At 46.4% G+C, this 15218-nt stretch overlaps 2 protein-coding genes across 6 annotated transcripts in view; one reads left to right on the top strand and one right to left on the bottom strand.

The window, feature by feature from the left end:
* Positions 1-5548, top strand: part of WSB2 (WD repeat and SOCS box containing 2) — a 19904-nt gene extending 14356 nt beyond the window's left edge. For 2 of the 4 annotated variants that reach the window (XM_057744813.1, XM_057744810.1), the window contains 6 exons: positions 1119-1291; positions 1997-2107; positions 2220-2327; positions 2940-3086; positions 4233-4423; positions 5413-5548. In XM_057744813.1, the coding sequence (XP_057600796.1) occupies positions 1119-1291; positions 1997-2107; positions 2220-2327; positions 2940-3086; positions 4233-4260 (567 nt within the window). In that variant the 3' untranslated portion in view covers positions 4261-4423; positions 5413-5548. Of the gene's footprint in view, positions 1-1118; positions 1292-1996; positions 2108-2219; positions 2328-2939; positions 3935-4232; positions 4424-5412 lie in introns of those variants that run through there. The other 2 variants (XM_057744814.1, XM_057744812.1) reach the window with 1 other exon arrangement.
* RFC5 (replication factor C subunit 5) lies at positions 4789-15218 on the bottom strand. Of its 2 annotated transcripts, none has more exons than XM_057744815.1 (11): positions 15033-15218; positions 13568-13632; positions 13159-13295; positions 11943-12022; positions 11191-11264; positions 9828-9987; positions 9039-9120; positions 8517-8646; positions 7867-7944; positions 6747-6801; positions 4789-5683 (listed from the first exon to the last, which is right to left on the bottom strand). In XM_057744815.1, exons 1-11 carry the CDS (start codon positions 15098-15100, stop codon positions 5587-5589), a joined length of 1026 nt encoding a protein of 341 aa, XP_057600798.1. In that variant the 5' UTR covers positions 15101-15218; the 3' UTR covers positions 4789-5586. The 2 variants fall into 2 exon arrangements, with proteins under 2 accessions (XP_057600798.1, XP_057600799.1); XM_057744816.1 differs by having other exon boundaries at positions 14900-15037.

Raw genomic sequence — 15218 nt, 5'->3', positions numbered from 1 at the left:
TTCAGCGAGACGTGGAGGCCTGAAGCAGCCTCGTGTGTGAGAGGGTAAATGAGCCAGTGTGTCCTCGAAACCTGCCTGCAGATCTGCCCCAGCGGGAGGCTCGGGCCGTGGCCCCTCCTGCACGCCTCCCTTCTGATTTGCACTTTGACACGAACCAAGCAAGAGGTGTTTGGAAGCAGATCGCTCCCATCATGAGAGGGCTGTTTGCCGTCACAAGATGGGAAAGCCATGTTTTTTCAATTTCTTTCCCCCCGGAGTCTAAGATTTTACGGGTTGCAGCCCACACTTGGATCCAGATTTCCTGTGAACCATCTCATTTGAATCCACCTAGTTAGGGTTTCTATTTCAAATCATAAAATGTACAGTAACCTGTTGAACTTTGTCCTGAAATCCTGTCTATTATAACATAAGTACCAGAAACCCAGGAACAGTTTGGGAACTGTTTGAGTTTTGTGTCTGCATCGAGCTGTTGTTTGCTGTGACTGACTTGGGAAAGTTAAGAGTTCACTGTTTGGTACAGCCCAGGTGGTTAATCATTGATTTGGGGTTTGGAACTATGTGAAGGTGAGAGTTTTCTTAAAGGAAAGAAAAGTAAATCCTTTTAATGATTCTCAAAAAGGTTTCAAGTAATGAGCTAGGTCAGACCTACAGCCGTGGGCAGATTTCTGTGGTCCTGTAAACCAAAGGGGCGTGTAAAATGGCTCTGTTAGGTGCCCGGAAGTTAACCTCTGACCCCTATTTTTGGTTTCAAGTGAAAGGACAAGGTAGCCCTTGGCTTAGGTCTTCCGCACGCATTGCCCTGTTTGCTGAGAGGGCTCCGAAGCAGAACCCAGAAACCTCGCCTGAGCCGTGTTGGCTGCTGTCTTCCTGAGGGTGGTTGGTTGATTCTCCCCTAAAGTCAGCTCCTCGAGTGTGTCTGTTGGTTAGGTGTCTCAGGAATTCAGGCCTGTTCCTTTATTTAAGCCAGTATGATATGTTCCGGAAGAAACCCAGAAAAGGGGCTGGAGCACCTGGCTGCCCCGGGCCGCGGGGCCTGGAGAGGCAGGGCTGTGCCTCCCCCTCCCCCTCCACGTCCTGAGTGCCGTGCCGCCCTGACCAGGCCCCTGTTCTTCCCACAGGTCTTTCTGTGGAGCATGCGGTCCTACACATTAATCCGCAAGCTAGAGGGCCACCAGAGCAGCGTGGTCTCTTGTGACTTCTCCCCCGACTCTGCGCTGCTCGTCACGGCTTCTTATGATACCAACGTGATCATGTGGGACCCCTACACCGGCGAGCGGCTGCGGTCCCTCCAGTAAGGACTGCCTCCCTGCTTCAGCGTCCCGGTGGGGTGCTGGGTGGGAACCCTGTCCTGGTGCAGGATGCAGTGTGTTCGTGCTGATGCTAAGGCACTGTGTGCAGCCGTGTTCCATGGTCAGTTAAGGTCTCTCAGGTTGGCCCCGAGTGCCTTCAAGTCTCCTGCCCTAGGAGGCTCTCTGTACTGCTTTGGATTCAGTATTGTGAAACCTCAGTGACTCTTTCTTTCCATTTACTAATAACTGTAGTAACAGGTTCAGAATGATCCCCTTATCGAAACTGTTATTTCCAAAGTGAATTTTCATGTTCTCACCAACTTGGTCTACTTTCCCCCTTTGTCTCTGTTGTTTTCTGAAGCAAATAATAGGTAGTCCTATAATTATCATGTATCTTAGCCTAAAAAAGACTTTCAGTTTGTACTGTGGCATTAAAGTGAGGGCTGACCTACTTTGCATAAGGAAATTAGCACAGGGAGTGTTAGTAACCCTTCAGCCCCCTCCACGAGACACTGGAGCTGTATGAAATGCACTTGTTTCCAGTCGTCTTTTCCAGTCTGCAAATCCCCAGATTTTCCACATGGGGTACAAGACGTGTCTGAAGCCTTTTCGTGGCCATGGCACTTTGGCCTCCTGCTGGCTACGAAGGCAGTGGGCGGAGGGCAGCCATCACTGCAGGCCCACCTACTGTCCTGTGTCCTCCTCAGCCACACCCAGCTCAACCCCCCTATGGATGACAGCGACGTCCACATCAGCTCCCTGAGATCCGTGTGCTTCTCCCCCGAAGGCTTGTACCTCGCCACGGTGGCGGATGACAGGTAACCAAGAGAAACCTCTTTTTGCAGCCTCAGAGCAAGTGTTGGAAAGGACGTGTAGCGTCACCCTCGGGGTCTGGCCCCAGGTCTGCTGACGCATCCCTTTCTCCTCCAGGCTCCTCAGGATCTGGGCCCTGGAACTGAAAACTCCAATTGCGTTTGCTCCTATGACCAATGGTCTTTGCTGCACATTTTTTCCACATGGTGGAGTTATTGCCACAGGGTATGTATCTGTTAGCTGAACAGATGGGTGGCAATTTCTGCTGAGTATTCCATGTAGCTTTTTAAGGAAAGAAAGCATCTAGAATTTTCTTGCCTGTGAGGAAGGCTTTAAGGAAATCTGAGATTACATAAAGTTCTATTTTCTTCTGCCAATATAGTTTATCATTTACTCTTAATATTTAACCTAAATATAATGAAAGATCTACAATTCATGCTACCTAACAGGCTAGGTCTGCAAGGAAGCAGAAATTAAGATGATGCAGAATGTATATGGGAAACCATTTAGGACAGAGACCACCTTACAGGGAACATCTGTAATTCAGTAGGTGTCACTCTTCCTTGTTATATTCAGACCCATAGTATGATTTCTAAAGGGCTGTACCGACAGAGAGCGTACTTTGGAATCAAAGGTGTCTTGAGTTCTCCTAATGCTCTCAGCCGCCTTAATTATTCAGCACCATAGCCTTTACATCTATTTCCAAGGTCCAGGTTGCATTTCACTCTCCGGAGTCTCCTGCCAATGCAAGTTAGAGTAGAAACGTTAATATCTATCACAATGAAAACATACATTTCCAAGGTCTGCTGTAATGCATTGGTTTCCATTTCATTTCAGGACAAGGGACGGCCACGTCCAGTTCTGGACGGCTCCTCGGGTCCTGTCATCACTGAAGCACTTATGCCGGAAAGCCCTCCGAAGTTTCCTCACAACGTACCAAGTGCTAGCACTGCCAATCCCCAAGAAGATGAAAGAGTTCCTCACGTACAGGACTTTTTAAGCCGGTTCCATAGTCTTGTTTTCTTCGTAGCAGGATAACTCTTCCTGACAAGTAGCTGGAAAAATGGGCCAAACATCTGGTCCTGGATTGAAATAGAATTTCTCTTTGGGATTGTGAACCGAATGTAGCAAAACCAGATCCCAGTGGACTCGCCAGGAGTCTCTTCCCCGTGACGTGTGAGAGTCAGTCATAGAGGAGGGATTCCACTTCCGCAGTGACAGAGCCTGACCTTAACCTTCAGTCCGCTTAACGCACAGCAGTGCTGGACCCTCTCTGGTCATTTTGATTCCAAGTGCAGTTACGGACTTGTTTTGCTGAGGAGCACCTGGGCCTTGAGCCTCTCTGTAGCGGCAGAGAAGTTTCCACTCCCTCAACTGGAGTGCGGCTTCTGCCGAGTGCCCGTCATTGATCCAGATGCAGAGGAGGCTGTGGTGAAAGTTCTCTCCTGCTGGGCAGAATGGCTTTGATGTGGGCAAGGGCTTTCCTCCCTCCTTCCTCTGGCTCCCCTCTGACCCACAGGACAGTTTTCACAGAGCCGGCTGGTGTGCGGTATTACTTAGCTTAACTCAAGTCCAGGTGACTCAGAGGCTGTGCTCCTGATACAGACACTAGACTTGGCTTTTTTTTTAAAAAACAGTGGTGTGCATGTGCCAGGGGTGACCAATTTTGTGTGTCAGGTTACACAGGATGTATTCCTCAAGTGCATGACTGTTCCAGTGGCTACTATCTGTCAGTTGTTTGCCAGTTAGCATATTTATTTGTATTTTCTCAACAGATGTTAAGGTACAACTGTGTTTTTCTCGATGGTATCTAAAAACCATAGTACTTAATTCCAACAGTTGTGAAGATGTCCCTTCTTAATTGTGTGAAGAATTGGTGTTGTCATCATTTCAGCTGATTTTCTTCTGTACGAGATCTGACTTGACTGCTTCACCTCATTGGACTCATCAGCCAGTCTCACCTCTCCCCTAAACACAACTAGCTCCTTAAAGTACTGTTCTCCGTCAGTGGCGTATACAGTTACCTAATCAAGACACCTGATTTAAACAAAATCCGCCTTTGGAAAGTTTAATATATTTTAAATTATTTTAAAAGAAATGCAACATCTTATCCTTTGGCTTTCTTACTAGGTGCTTTGTGGAGGCCTGTGTACTATGATAAAACGTGTTGAAAAAGCGGAGGAGTCTCTCCTCTGTCGCCTTTGTTGCTGAAAGAAAAACATTTCAAGATGAGAGGCTTTCATTGAAGGAAAAAAGTTAAAAGCTTTTGGCTCGCCGTTTCATTTTTTCCATTAAGGAAAAAAAACCACCTTTTAAAACAAGTGAGTACAGCAAGACAGCTGGGAATGGATTGGGCAAAATTTAAATTACGTGGTTTTCTTGAAATATCAGCTACAGTGTAGTCTGAGAGGCTCTGGGCAGCTTCCTTGAGCTTCCCCACCCCCGGCCATTAGCTTCAGACTTTGCTGTTGTCCTTTGGCAACGAGGCCTACGTGAGTGATGGTTATAACCAACTTCTCCCTTTTGATAGTGTAAGAACTGGACACCTTTATAAAGAACAGCCTCCAAAGAAAATTAACTCTCTGATATCAGGGATGGAGGAGGCTTTTTCATATAAATGCAAGTCGAAGAAGTCAGCGTCTGTATAACTGGCAAAGGAAAGAGGAGTCACTTGTAACACAACAAGCAAGCTGCTTTTTTTTTTTTTATTGTGCAGAACGCTAGCACAGAGGCAGCACAAAAGCTTGCAGATAAACTGCATTGCATTTAGAATAAATATGAAGAGTCCCAATCCTTTTAGCACTTCCAGGTTTAGAGTCAGGCTTAGTCTCATGTGGGTTAAACAAGTCAGTGTCAAGTGAACTCTGTTCCCAGTGGCGTTTAAAATGAATGTTTTCTCTACTGTCCACACCACAACTAGGAACCTGCTAGCTACCCTTCTACTTCAAGAGGAGAAAAAAAAGGGCCAGTTTTTAAAGTAAGAAAATTGAGTCCATTTTATAAGAGTATAGTAGTTCGGGTCAGAAACCCATTAATACTTAAAGTAGCGCCACAGATTAGATTTACAAACTTAATTCTGGACACGTTCTTTTTACCTTGAGCTGGAAGACACTTAGACCATATTAGATTTGAAAGCCTGATGGTCCAAATCGGGTAGGCTAGTTTCCTGTCATCTAAGCAACTGAAGGGTAAAAGCCTTAAAGCTAAAAAGGGTTTTGCTTTTTCCCCCTTATAAAACACAAATGGGCAGTACAGTAAGAGTTATTTAGTTGTACATTAAAACTGCTTTGTACATCTCTGCTCCAAACAGCCACAAACACGGTCCTTTGTAAACGACTGCCCACCCATGCCTGGAACAACTTTCCAAAACTGGGGGTGACTGCAGCTTCGTCCCCCGGCCCAGGCAGCAGTTCCTTTGTGACTGAGTCCCCTGCTCTCCAGTCACTCCTGGGCCTGAGAATTGGCGGCGAGTGGTCATCGGCATCTAGGCCTCTGTGACAATCAGGTCTCTGGTGACTTGAAAGGCAGCAATGAGGGAACTCAGCTGAATCTTCTCATTGGTGCCGACAGACAGTCTGTACCTAAGAGAAATCAAACAGAAGGTAAGAAGAGAGAACGTGATGACCGCTGCCTTTTGACGAGAGGACCGCAGCAATCAGACTGAAAGCTGGCTAGAGGACGGGAGGGGGTGACAGAAGCTCACTCTGGGCAGCAATCGTGTATGTGTCCCTACAGTTTCTCCGCTGCCTCAGACACTTCTTTATACATTTGATTCAAACTGGGGAGGAAATATTAAAGTTAAAAAAAAATGTTACCAATAGCAGTGTTCTGAACTTTGCTCAAACTATACAGATGTGCAAAATTCATGTGATTAGGGGTTATTTCCTCACCTGCACAATGCATCGAGAGGAATTATAAATAAGATTTCCTTTCTCCTAATTCACTGGGAAGTCTGGTCACCATATCTGTGGTTCTGTGGTCAAGTCAATAAAGCAAGACACTGCTTTATTTTTTCACCTTGCCGCCTTTCAGGTACCCAGTCACTGAAAGCAAAGTCATGCTCTTCACAGTGTAGTGATAAGGGACCTAACTGGTACGTGTGAAAGCCAATGATGGCAAATTAGAGTTGGCTTACGTGGACATCTGTTTTGAACCCAGTGCTTTTTGTCTACTTAAATGATAGCTGCCATCTTCACTGGGGGCTAATAACTGTGTTTACTGAACCAGGCAAAGTGGAAAACGGGAGTTTATGTTTACTCTCTCTGCAATATGCTTTTGTATGCCAAAATGCCTTAATAACAGATGGATAGCTGGCCGTCCCCAAACGACCTAGATGTCTGAACTGAAGCAGGCCTCCCAAATAACAAGAGCATGTCCAGAACCAAGGTGGACCAGGCCTTAAAGGTCAAAGGAGAAGCCTTTATCTCAAATATATAACCGAGCTGTACCTGTCCCTGTGTTTATCCATGTTCTTTAAGTTAGCAGCTCACACTCTTCCCCAGGCTTCGTTCAATAATCCCACCAAAAACTAGACTCTCCTATATATGAATGATTTAGACAAAACAGTTGAAACCAAGCAAGTAGAAACAAAAAGCTCACAACGGGGAAAAAGGAGGAAAAGAATGAAAATTGGGAAATACTTACTCGATGTCTGCCATTTTGGTCAATAAATGTATTCGAACTGAAGATGGAAAGTCAACTGGGGAAAAACAAAATCAAATGAGTGGGGTCTGTCATTACCTCCTATTAAAAAAAAAAAGATCACAGAAGACAAGTATGAGTTTCCACATCAGATAAGACTAATCTTCTCTTGAGGCCACAGATCTTGAGATACCACACTTCTAAGGAAGTAAAAAGTGTATAGGTTTTCAGTCTTTATTCACTCAATTCTGAGTCTTCATAGGGCAGCAACAGAGAAAAATGAGCGGGTTCCAGAGTGATTGTAAGATGGGCGAGCCATCCACACTGCCCTTTCAGCCCTGGGTTGCTCTGTTAAGTTACTGTGAAAGCTGAGTTCTCACTTGCTGTCCCAATTTTAAGAACAAACAATCGATTTTTAAAAGTCAGTTCGTGCTCAGCGTCCACAGTCCCCAGAGCAGAGCTGGGCCTGAGCCAACCGTATTCTTGGGCAGGATTTCACATGCCAGCCAGCTAGGGAGAGGCCTGGACAGGCACCAGCAGAACCAGTGTCCGTGAACACGACAGCAGGTGGCTGCTGGGCGGGAAGAGCTTCTCCACCAGGCTGAGCAGCAAGACCACTTAGAGCTCGGAGACACGCTTGTGTCTGGTTCTCCCCCAAAGGGCCAACGGGATTGGTCTGGGGGGATCTGTACGTGCTGCCAAGGTCGAGAAACAGTTCTCTGTACAGGATGTACAACCAAGCGTGGAACTAAAGGTGGTTTAGCCGAGGCTGTTTTGGTTACGTGAAGCTAGATCTTCCTTCTCCCTCTCCCCTTTTGGGGAAAATATCTTTAGAAATAGGAGTTACAACATACTGCTGTAAAATACAAACCCTTGGAGGGAATAAGTTAGTTTTGAGGTGTTTCTTTCCTCTTTTTCCCCAGCATTCTAGAAGTTGAAAGAGTATTTTTGGAAGAAAGTTTTAAATAGCAAGGCAAAACTAAAAATGAGGGGCCGGGTTTACACCTCTTCATTCCTATTTCTTTGTTTCCAAAATGAAGCCTCATGTTCCCTCTCCAACACCCTCAACCCCAAGCATGACGCCTCCTGTACAGCTCCTGAACTGGGGAGGAACCCAAGTTACCTCTGTGCACGAACAGGTGTATCTCTGTCAGGATGTCATGTAATGCCAACCCCTTCAGAGTCTTCAACTCCATGATATCTAGAGAGGAGCAGTTAAGGCAAAGGGAACAAGTTTCAGGCCGAACACTGCAGAGAATGACTTCTGAAAGTAGGGCTTTTCATCCCAACACAGCTGCTTCCTTCAGCCTGAAGCTGCATACGTTGGACCCCAATTCTTATTTTTCTGTTTTCATCTCCATTAAGGGCTTTCTGAAAGATACCTCTGTCTAGTAGAGAATAGAACAAAATGCATTCCCCAGAAGGCTTTACATTACTACACCGAGCTTCTAATTTCATAGCAAAACAATGCTATGGCAGCTTGAAAATGACTGCACCTTCCACCCAAGGTCTAACTGCTTCCCTCCCACCTGCAAGTGAAGTGGCTTCAAGCCATACCCAGGTCAGCGCCCTTTAGGAAAAACTTTGGGGCCTCAAAGACAAGTACCCATCCCACCCACAGACACCTTGCTCCTGCGACAAGCTGAAAGGACTCCCACTCAGTCAGCTGTCTTTGCAAGCAGGCTGTAAGTGCTGCCTGCAGCCTGAGCTCCTGCGGCCATGTTCAGGCCTCACGCACTCAGTGCACCAACCGTGGGACAAGAGCAAGGATACTCCTGTAGGCCGTGGTGAAGTCTTGATTCAACATCCAGTCCAGAATGTTGGCGATGTCTGACTTGAGCGGGTGCCCCGTGCAGGTGTAGACGGTCTCCTCTGTCACCTTCCCAAAGGCCATGTTGGTGCTCTGTGCAGACAGAGGGGCAGAATCACCATGGCAGCTGCCACCACCAAGCGGCAGGCGGGTCAGAAGGAAACTGCGGAGGCAGCGATGCTGGCCGCGGGACAGCTGGAACCCTGTGTGTTTTACACTCTAAGCGCTGCCCGCATCGGAGGACGTGCTGCTTGTCAACTGTGTTACTGCTGCGACGTCCTTCCCTATTTTCCCCTTGTCTGCAACAAATTATTCTTTCAATTAATCAAAACAAAGGTGGGGGCACTTCCTTGACATATTACAAGATCAAGGTCTTACCAGTTCTAGATTTCCAAATCAACACATCAGTCGTGCTGCTGCTTGTGTCTTTCTTGAAAAACTATTCTAAAGCAACAGCTCGAGATCTGCTAGGAGTGGTGCCGTACCTGCAAGATGTTCAGAGCCCTTCGCATGTCTCCACTGGAAAGAGTTACAAGCGCTTTCATCCCGTCTTCACTTATGTCAACTCTGAAAGGAAACAGGCAGGAGGGATTTAGAGGCTGAGAGCACAGACACTCAGCGGGGGAACAAGATGGGCTGTGATGATCAAGGCTCTAAAACGAAACCAGAAGGATGGAGTGAACAATACTCTCCTGAGCTACAGGCTCTAGAACGCACTCTGGCTGTTGGGGGTGTGGGCCTCACGTTAGTAGTCACAGCCCAGTTCAGGTCTAGAAAGACCCTTATTTGGGACCAGGTGCTGCTGTATTGAGCAGGTAGCTTTGAGTTCTGTTCTCCAGAGAGGTGAGGGCGCCAATGAGATCTGTGCTCGCAGAGCCGAACTACCTGCCACATCAGCAGCAGCTCAACTGGCTACTTCCTTGGCGTCTGATCGCACAGAAGGTGGTGTCTCAGGACCTTCCCTGCCAGCTGAGAAAGGCTAGAGGCACCTTAGCAGAAGGGATTTGGTAGGGTGCCATTTCCAACGACAAAAGAGTAGGAGGAGAGTGGGACAGCTTCTAGGGGAGGAGAATGGCTCCAGTGAGGAACCAGATGACTTCTGTGAAGAATGTCTGTGAGCTGTCAGGGCAGCTGACAGACAGCCAGGCTCACCCTGTGCCAGGCCCTCCTGAGTCGGTTACAAACGTTAGCGCCTTTAGACGTACCAGCCAGTCACCCTACGTGACACCCAGTCCTCAAGGCCCTCCCCTCTCCCTGCTTTTCAACATACTTACTTCTCTTCTCCTGCGACATGTTCCAGGCGGGGAACCATGAGTTCAGGAGTCAGGGGACCGAATCGGAACCTTGTACACCGCGACTGCAAGGCGGGGATGATCTTTGACAGATAGTTACAGATGAGGCAAAATCTGGTATTTTCAGTAAATTTTTCAATCACTGGCAAGGGAAAAGAAAACCACCTCACGTCCATTTTGATTCTTCTAGAGACCCAGAAACCTTGAACTTTTCTACGGTCATGTGAAGGGTACCGGAAACAAGAATACAAACAAGTGGATGCCACTGTAGCAAGAGAGGGTGTCCCTGGAGACCAGCCCCTCTCTTTCCAGAGCCGGTGAACACGTCACCACCATAGGACTGTATAAAACGCTTCATTTTTCATGACTGGCCGTGATTTTGGCACTCTTGCCATCCCATCCCATTAAGATATGAAATCCAGTATTCCTGCCCTTTTGCATAAAATTGTATTTGGCAGATGGCTGATGCTCCACCTCTACGTAGGGTAGGGGGATGGCTTTTGGCAGACTTTCCAATCGACCTTGTCTCGAACCCTTAGAGCATTCCTGACAGCATTAACCCGAATTCAGAGATGCCTAAGACACCAGTTTCATTCTGCAGGTACCAACATTCTCACGCTGGGATCTACCCAGACTGACTCTACAGAACAAGATGCTGAAGAAAGGCTGCCAAAACCTCTAGGACAGAAGATATTCTGTCTTCCTCTCCCCCTCTTCTTAAACATGGACTGCAATCCACTCCTCCCCAGAACTCCCAGAGATCATCTTCTCTCCTAGCTGTTTACCACAGAATCTTAGATTAACCATGTCCTTGCAAACAAATTAACTGCACCAGGCCCCTTAAGACCAACAAATCACAATATACTCTCCCTTCCTGGCCCATTCATTCTCCTGGCAAGTAGTGAAGTCATGTCAGCTTTCTGAGTGCAACTAAATCTCCAGTATTATTTTCCTGGCTATTTTGTATCTAAGGGTACCAAGAGGAGAAAGACCTACCTAGTAGTTTAGGAATGAAAGACTTCCCATCCCCTCCAATCAAACAGTACAAATTCCCAACCCTGAAATTGAAACCAGTGGAAAAGGAGGATGAAACACCAGTGTCTGGTCACAGCTAAAAGTCCCCAAAAGGCTAATGTCTTTAAGCTATTGAAAGGGGGTAACCCCTTGTACAGACTTTTGTCTACATCATCAGGTAGGATACACAGTGAAAGGTATACAGATTTCACTGGGCCAGAAGATGAATGAATATGGAAAAGAAGCCACGTCCCACCTCATGTCCAAAGTTGCCAATTCTCCTTCTAAAGCACCCCTCAGCCAACACACCATACAGGGCCGTGCTCCTTACCCCTCCGTAAGGCGTTCTGGGCATCCTGAGTCATGGCATCAGCTTCATCCAAGATCACTAGCTTAAAGCCTTTCCTAGGAAGACAAATGGTACCATCTAAAAGCTTCTTCCATCTCACTTGGACTTCCAGGCCCACACCTAGACCTTCACATTTGTGCCATGAGGCCCTGGCTCTTAATTTCTCCTAGAACTCTGACCAGAGCAGATATCTGTGGTCACACAGGGCAAATGCCCCATCACTCCTTCAGCTCTTAAGGGGAAAGGATGTCCAATTTCTGTATCTGTGTTAGATTATGTCCTCTGGCACCCTCATCTTTCTTCCACCCAGTATCCTATTATTCTAGTGCTGCTCTTTCTTACCACCTTCATGTCTGCTTGTCTTTTCCTCTTTTTCTTTCTTTTTTTTAATCACCACCCTAGTTATTCACCCTGATCTCAATTCATTTTTGTTTAAATTCAAACTAGCTCATCCAGTCTTATGATATAATCAGTTCTCTGTTAACTAACAAAACGAAACTAATGCTTCCCCAGAGAATTTGCTAATATAGATTTAGATAATATTTAAAAATTTGCATTTTGATTTTTCTTACCACCACTCTTGTACTTTATCTCTTTGTCATGCTGCTTTTAACAAAGCCTTTTTTTTTTTTCCTACTTTTACAAACTGGCAAAGGAGAGGATTTAAAAAATTAAACTCTATCACCTCACTGATCAGAATCTTTAGGGAAAGAAATTATGCGAAGAATTCTTACTTAAATATCGTCCTTGTGCTAGCAAAGCTCAAGATTGGTCCCCGAACGATATCTATTCCTCGGTCATCTGAAGCATTCAGCTAAATGTGAAAGAAAGAAGCCAGAATAAATAGAAAACATGTTGGCGTGTTATCTTTTCTTCAATCCTGCTCAGCAAGCTAGGTCTCCAGGTCTAAGGACAGATCAGGGGTAATCATTAAAAACAAGATCGCGATTATATTTAAAACTCACAATTCACTAGATCATTCCGTTATACTCTGCAAGGCCAATGACTGTCTTTCCTTCCCCTTTTGAGGACATTCACTGACATGTTCTGGAGAAATAGTTAACTGTTCTGGTCACAGTGAACAGCACCTCTGGCACAAGCAGAATGATGCTAATGTTAGCTACCACAACTCAGAGCAACCCAGAAGTTACCAAGCTTTTAACATGCTGAAGTAAGAACACTGGTGGCAGCAAGGTTCTATAACAAAAAAGTTAAACTGTTTCTTTCTTACAATAGACAATATCTAGAATTTCATAATCTAAGTATATCAGTCGAGTCCTAGCAGTGAACAGATGGCACGCTCCAAGTCAGTAATTTGAAGAGAATTAAATGAAGAGACCATTTAAAAGGTGCTGGTGAGGTGTGGGGAAACCACAAGGGCTATGCAATGTCTCAGGGGCTACTGGGGCCCATTACCACCCCCAAGGCTTAAGGGGTTAGTGTGTGTGGGGGGGTGTTTCTGGCACTGGGGGGAAGGCTGGGTGCTATGCCCTGTGGGTGGGCACGCTATCAGCCTGTGATGACCCCCAGGGCAGGACCAGACATCACTCTCCTTCTCTCAACTCCTGCCAGGGCCCCTGCTGGCCAAACCCAACCAGGAGCCAGAGGGCAAGAGAGCTTGTAGTCAACACAGCTCAGCCTTCTGGGGCAAGAACAGAGTGGAGCAACATGCAGAAGGGGTCTGGGGGGCACATGGGAGACAGCCAGCAACCAGGTGACCACTGAGTGGGTAAAAGCTGGCAACAGCAAAAAAACCCCACTGCCCTCTAGCTTCCGCTAATGCAGGCAAAAAGGTCAATTATAGAAAAAAGTGAATTGAAATATCTAATTTTACATCTGCTTCTTTCCCAACCACCAGCAGGACAACTAACTTTAAAGTAAAACAAAACTAGCAGAACTAAAAGTAAGAGACTGGAGTCCTTTGAGAGTAAGAGTAATCCTCTCATTTACCTCCAAGACCATGGAGCCGAACTCCTTATCTTTGTACAGCTGTTTAGCACAGGCCAGGATGGTGGATGTCTTTCCTGTCCCTGGAGGACCATAGAGAAGCAGGTGCGGGAGCCGGTCCTCACTGATAAACTTCTGAACTGAAGATTGGGGAGGGAAAAGAGAGACACCATCAGTCTCTGAGAGCCGCCTCATTCACTGCAGCCTCGAGTGGGCTGAACGCACTTCAACTCTATGTTCAAATCTGGGGCAGATGCAGGAACGAAGAATCTGAAGGACTCAACTGTTAAAGTCACATCCCATAAAGCTCAATCAGATTCTTCAAAGTTATTACTCAGCAGAGACAACTTCCCTAAGAAATGTATCCAGGTCCTTCGACTAGGATACCAGCCACTGACACATGGATACTTACTGGTACTCAAGATGTCCTGATGAGAAATAAGATCATCTAGTGTCTGAGGCCGGTATTTTTCAACCCTGAAATACAATTTAGCATGGGTTACAACACATATAAAGGCAAGAACATTTTTTTATGGGCAAAAGAATCTTGTCATATCCCAACTGAAAGAAGAAGAGATACCCCTTTAACCCAGTGGTTCTCAACTGGGGCAATTCTGTTCTCCTGTGAACTCTTGATAATATCTAGAGAGATTTTCCACTGTCAAAACTGGGTGGAGGGTGCTATTGGCATCTAGCGGATAGGCACAAGGGATGCTGCTAAACATCCTGCAATGCACAGGACAACCCCCACGCCCACCCCCCTCCCAACATCTGGCCCCAAAGGTCAATAGTGCTGAAAAACTGCTCTCATTTCACCTTTCCAGCTGTCTGTCTATAATCTCAACCTGGACGGGAAGCTAAAGTTAATCCAAAATTGAACTCATATCCAAACATAAATGAACAGATGAATGGATAAATGATCATATATCCATACAATGGAATGTTATTTGGCAATAAAAGGAAATGAATTGATGATATAAGTAGCCAGTCACAAAAGGCCACATATTGTATTATATGACTCCGATTATATGAAATATCCAGAACAGACAAATTCATAGAGACAGAAAGCAGATCAGTGGTCACCAGGGGCCGAGGGAGGGGAGAATGGGGAGTGACTGCCAATGGGTATGGGGTTTCCATTTGGAATGATGAAAGATTTTGATAATGGGATGGTTACACAACATTCTAAATATACTTAATGCCACTGAGTTGCACACTTTACAACGGTTAGCACTGTGAACTGTATGTTATGTATTTTTACCAGGATAACAACAAACTGCACTCGTTTTTGGAAAAGAAACAACCTGGAGTTTTCCGAAATCCAGTCAAATCCCATCAGTCTTTAAACCATCACTAAGGCACAGTTGCGGAAGCAGGGTGGTTAACAGTGCAAGCTCTGAATCTGTACCACCTTTGGTTTGGGGTTCAAATCCAAACCTGTTTTCCAACTTTGGACCTTAGGCAAGTCATTCAACCTTTTGGTAAAACTGGAATGACACTACCTTCTTCCTCAAATTTGAATTTGTAAAATTCAAACATCTAATAGGGTGCCCGCTAATCGAATACAAAATCACTTAAATAAAAGCAAACTAGGGAGAGCTGTCAGCATCATTAGCTTCATTATCACTGTTCTAGTTTAGAATCTGACCATTAATCGCACCGAGAGAAGAGAATATTTTGGCAAGAGAGAAGAATATTTTGTCTTGCAGGCCAACGCAATGTCAGAAGACACGGGATCGCACACCTGTGTCGTCACCCAAGTGGGACCCTGGGGCGGCGGGGCGAGGTCAGGCTGGGGACCCGCCACTTGCCCGCTCCGGCCACCGCCTCCCTGCGCGGCCCACCGCCTTCCCGGCGGCAGCCGGGCCTCCTCCTACCAGGGCAGGTTCCTGATCTTGCTCGCCTCGGGCTGCTGCTGCTGCTGCTTGTGCGCTGAGGTCTCCATGACGGTGTGAGGAAAGTGTCCGGGCCCGGTGGGCTTCACGCACCCCCCGCCAAGGGCCTGCACCGCGACCTGCCGCAACCCGACCCCAGGACCCTCGCACTTAGAGTTCGCGCGCAAA

This window comes from Hippopotamus amphibius, chromosome 8 (assembly GCF_030028045.1).
Source record: "Hippopotamus amphibius kiboko isolate mHipAmp2 chromosome 8, mHipAmp2.hap2, whole genome shotgun sequence".
In the NCBI taxonomy this organism is placed as follows: domain Eukaryota; kingdom Metazoa; phylum Chordata; class Mammalia; order Artiodactyla; family Hippopotamidae; genus Hippopotamus; species Hippopotamus amphibius.
Note: the sequence above shows the minus strand (reverse complement) of the source record. Positions and strands in the feature narration are given on the sequence as shown.

Excerpts from the sequence above, each read along its gene's own strand:
- RFC5 (XM_057744815.1), bottom strand. The coding sequence starts at position 15,100 with ATGGAGACCTCAGCGCACAAGCAGCAGCAGCAGCAGCCCGAGGCGAGC. Across the intron at positions 8,647-9,038 it reads GGGCTCTGAACATCTTGCAG|AGCACCAACATGGCCTTTGG; the intron begins GTACGGCACCAC and ends CTGTCTGCACAG. Across the intron at positions 7,945-8,516 it reads CTTCACCACGGCCTACAGGA|ATATCATGGAGTTGAAGACT; the intron begins GTATCCTTGCTC and ends GCTCCTCTCTAG.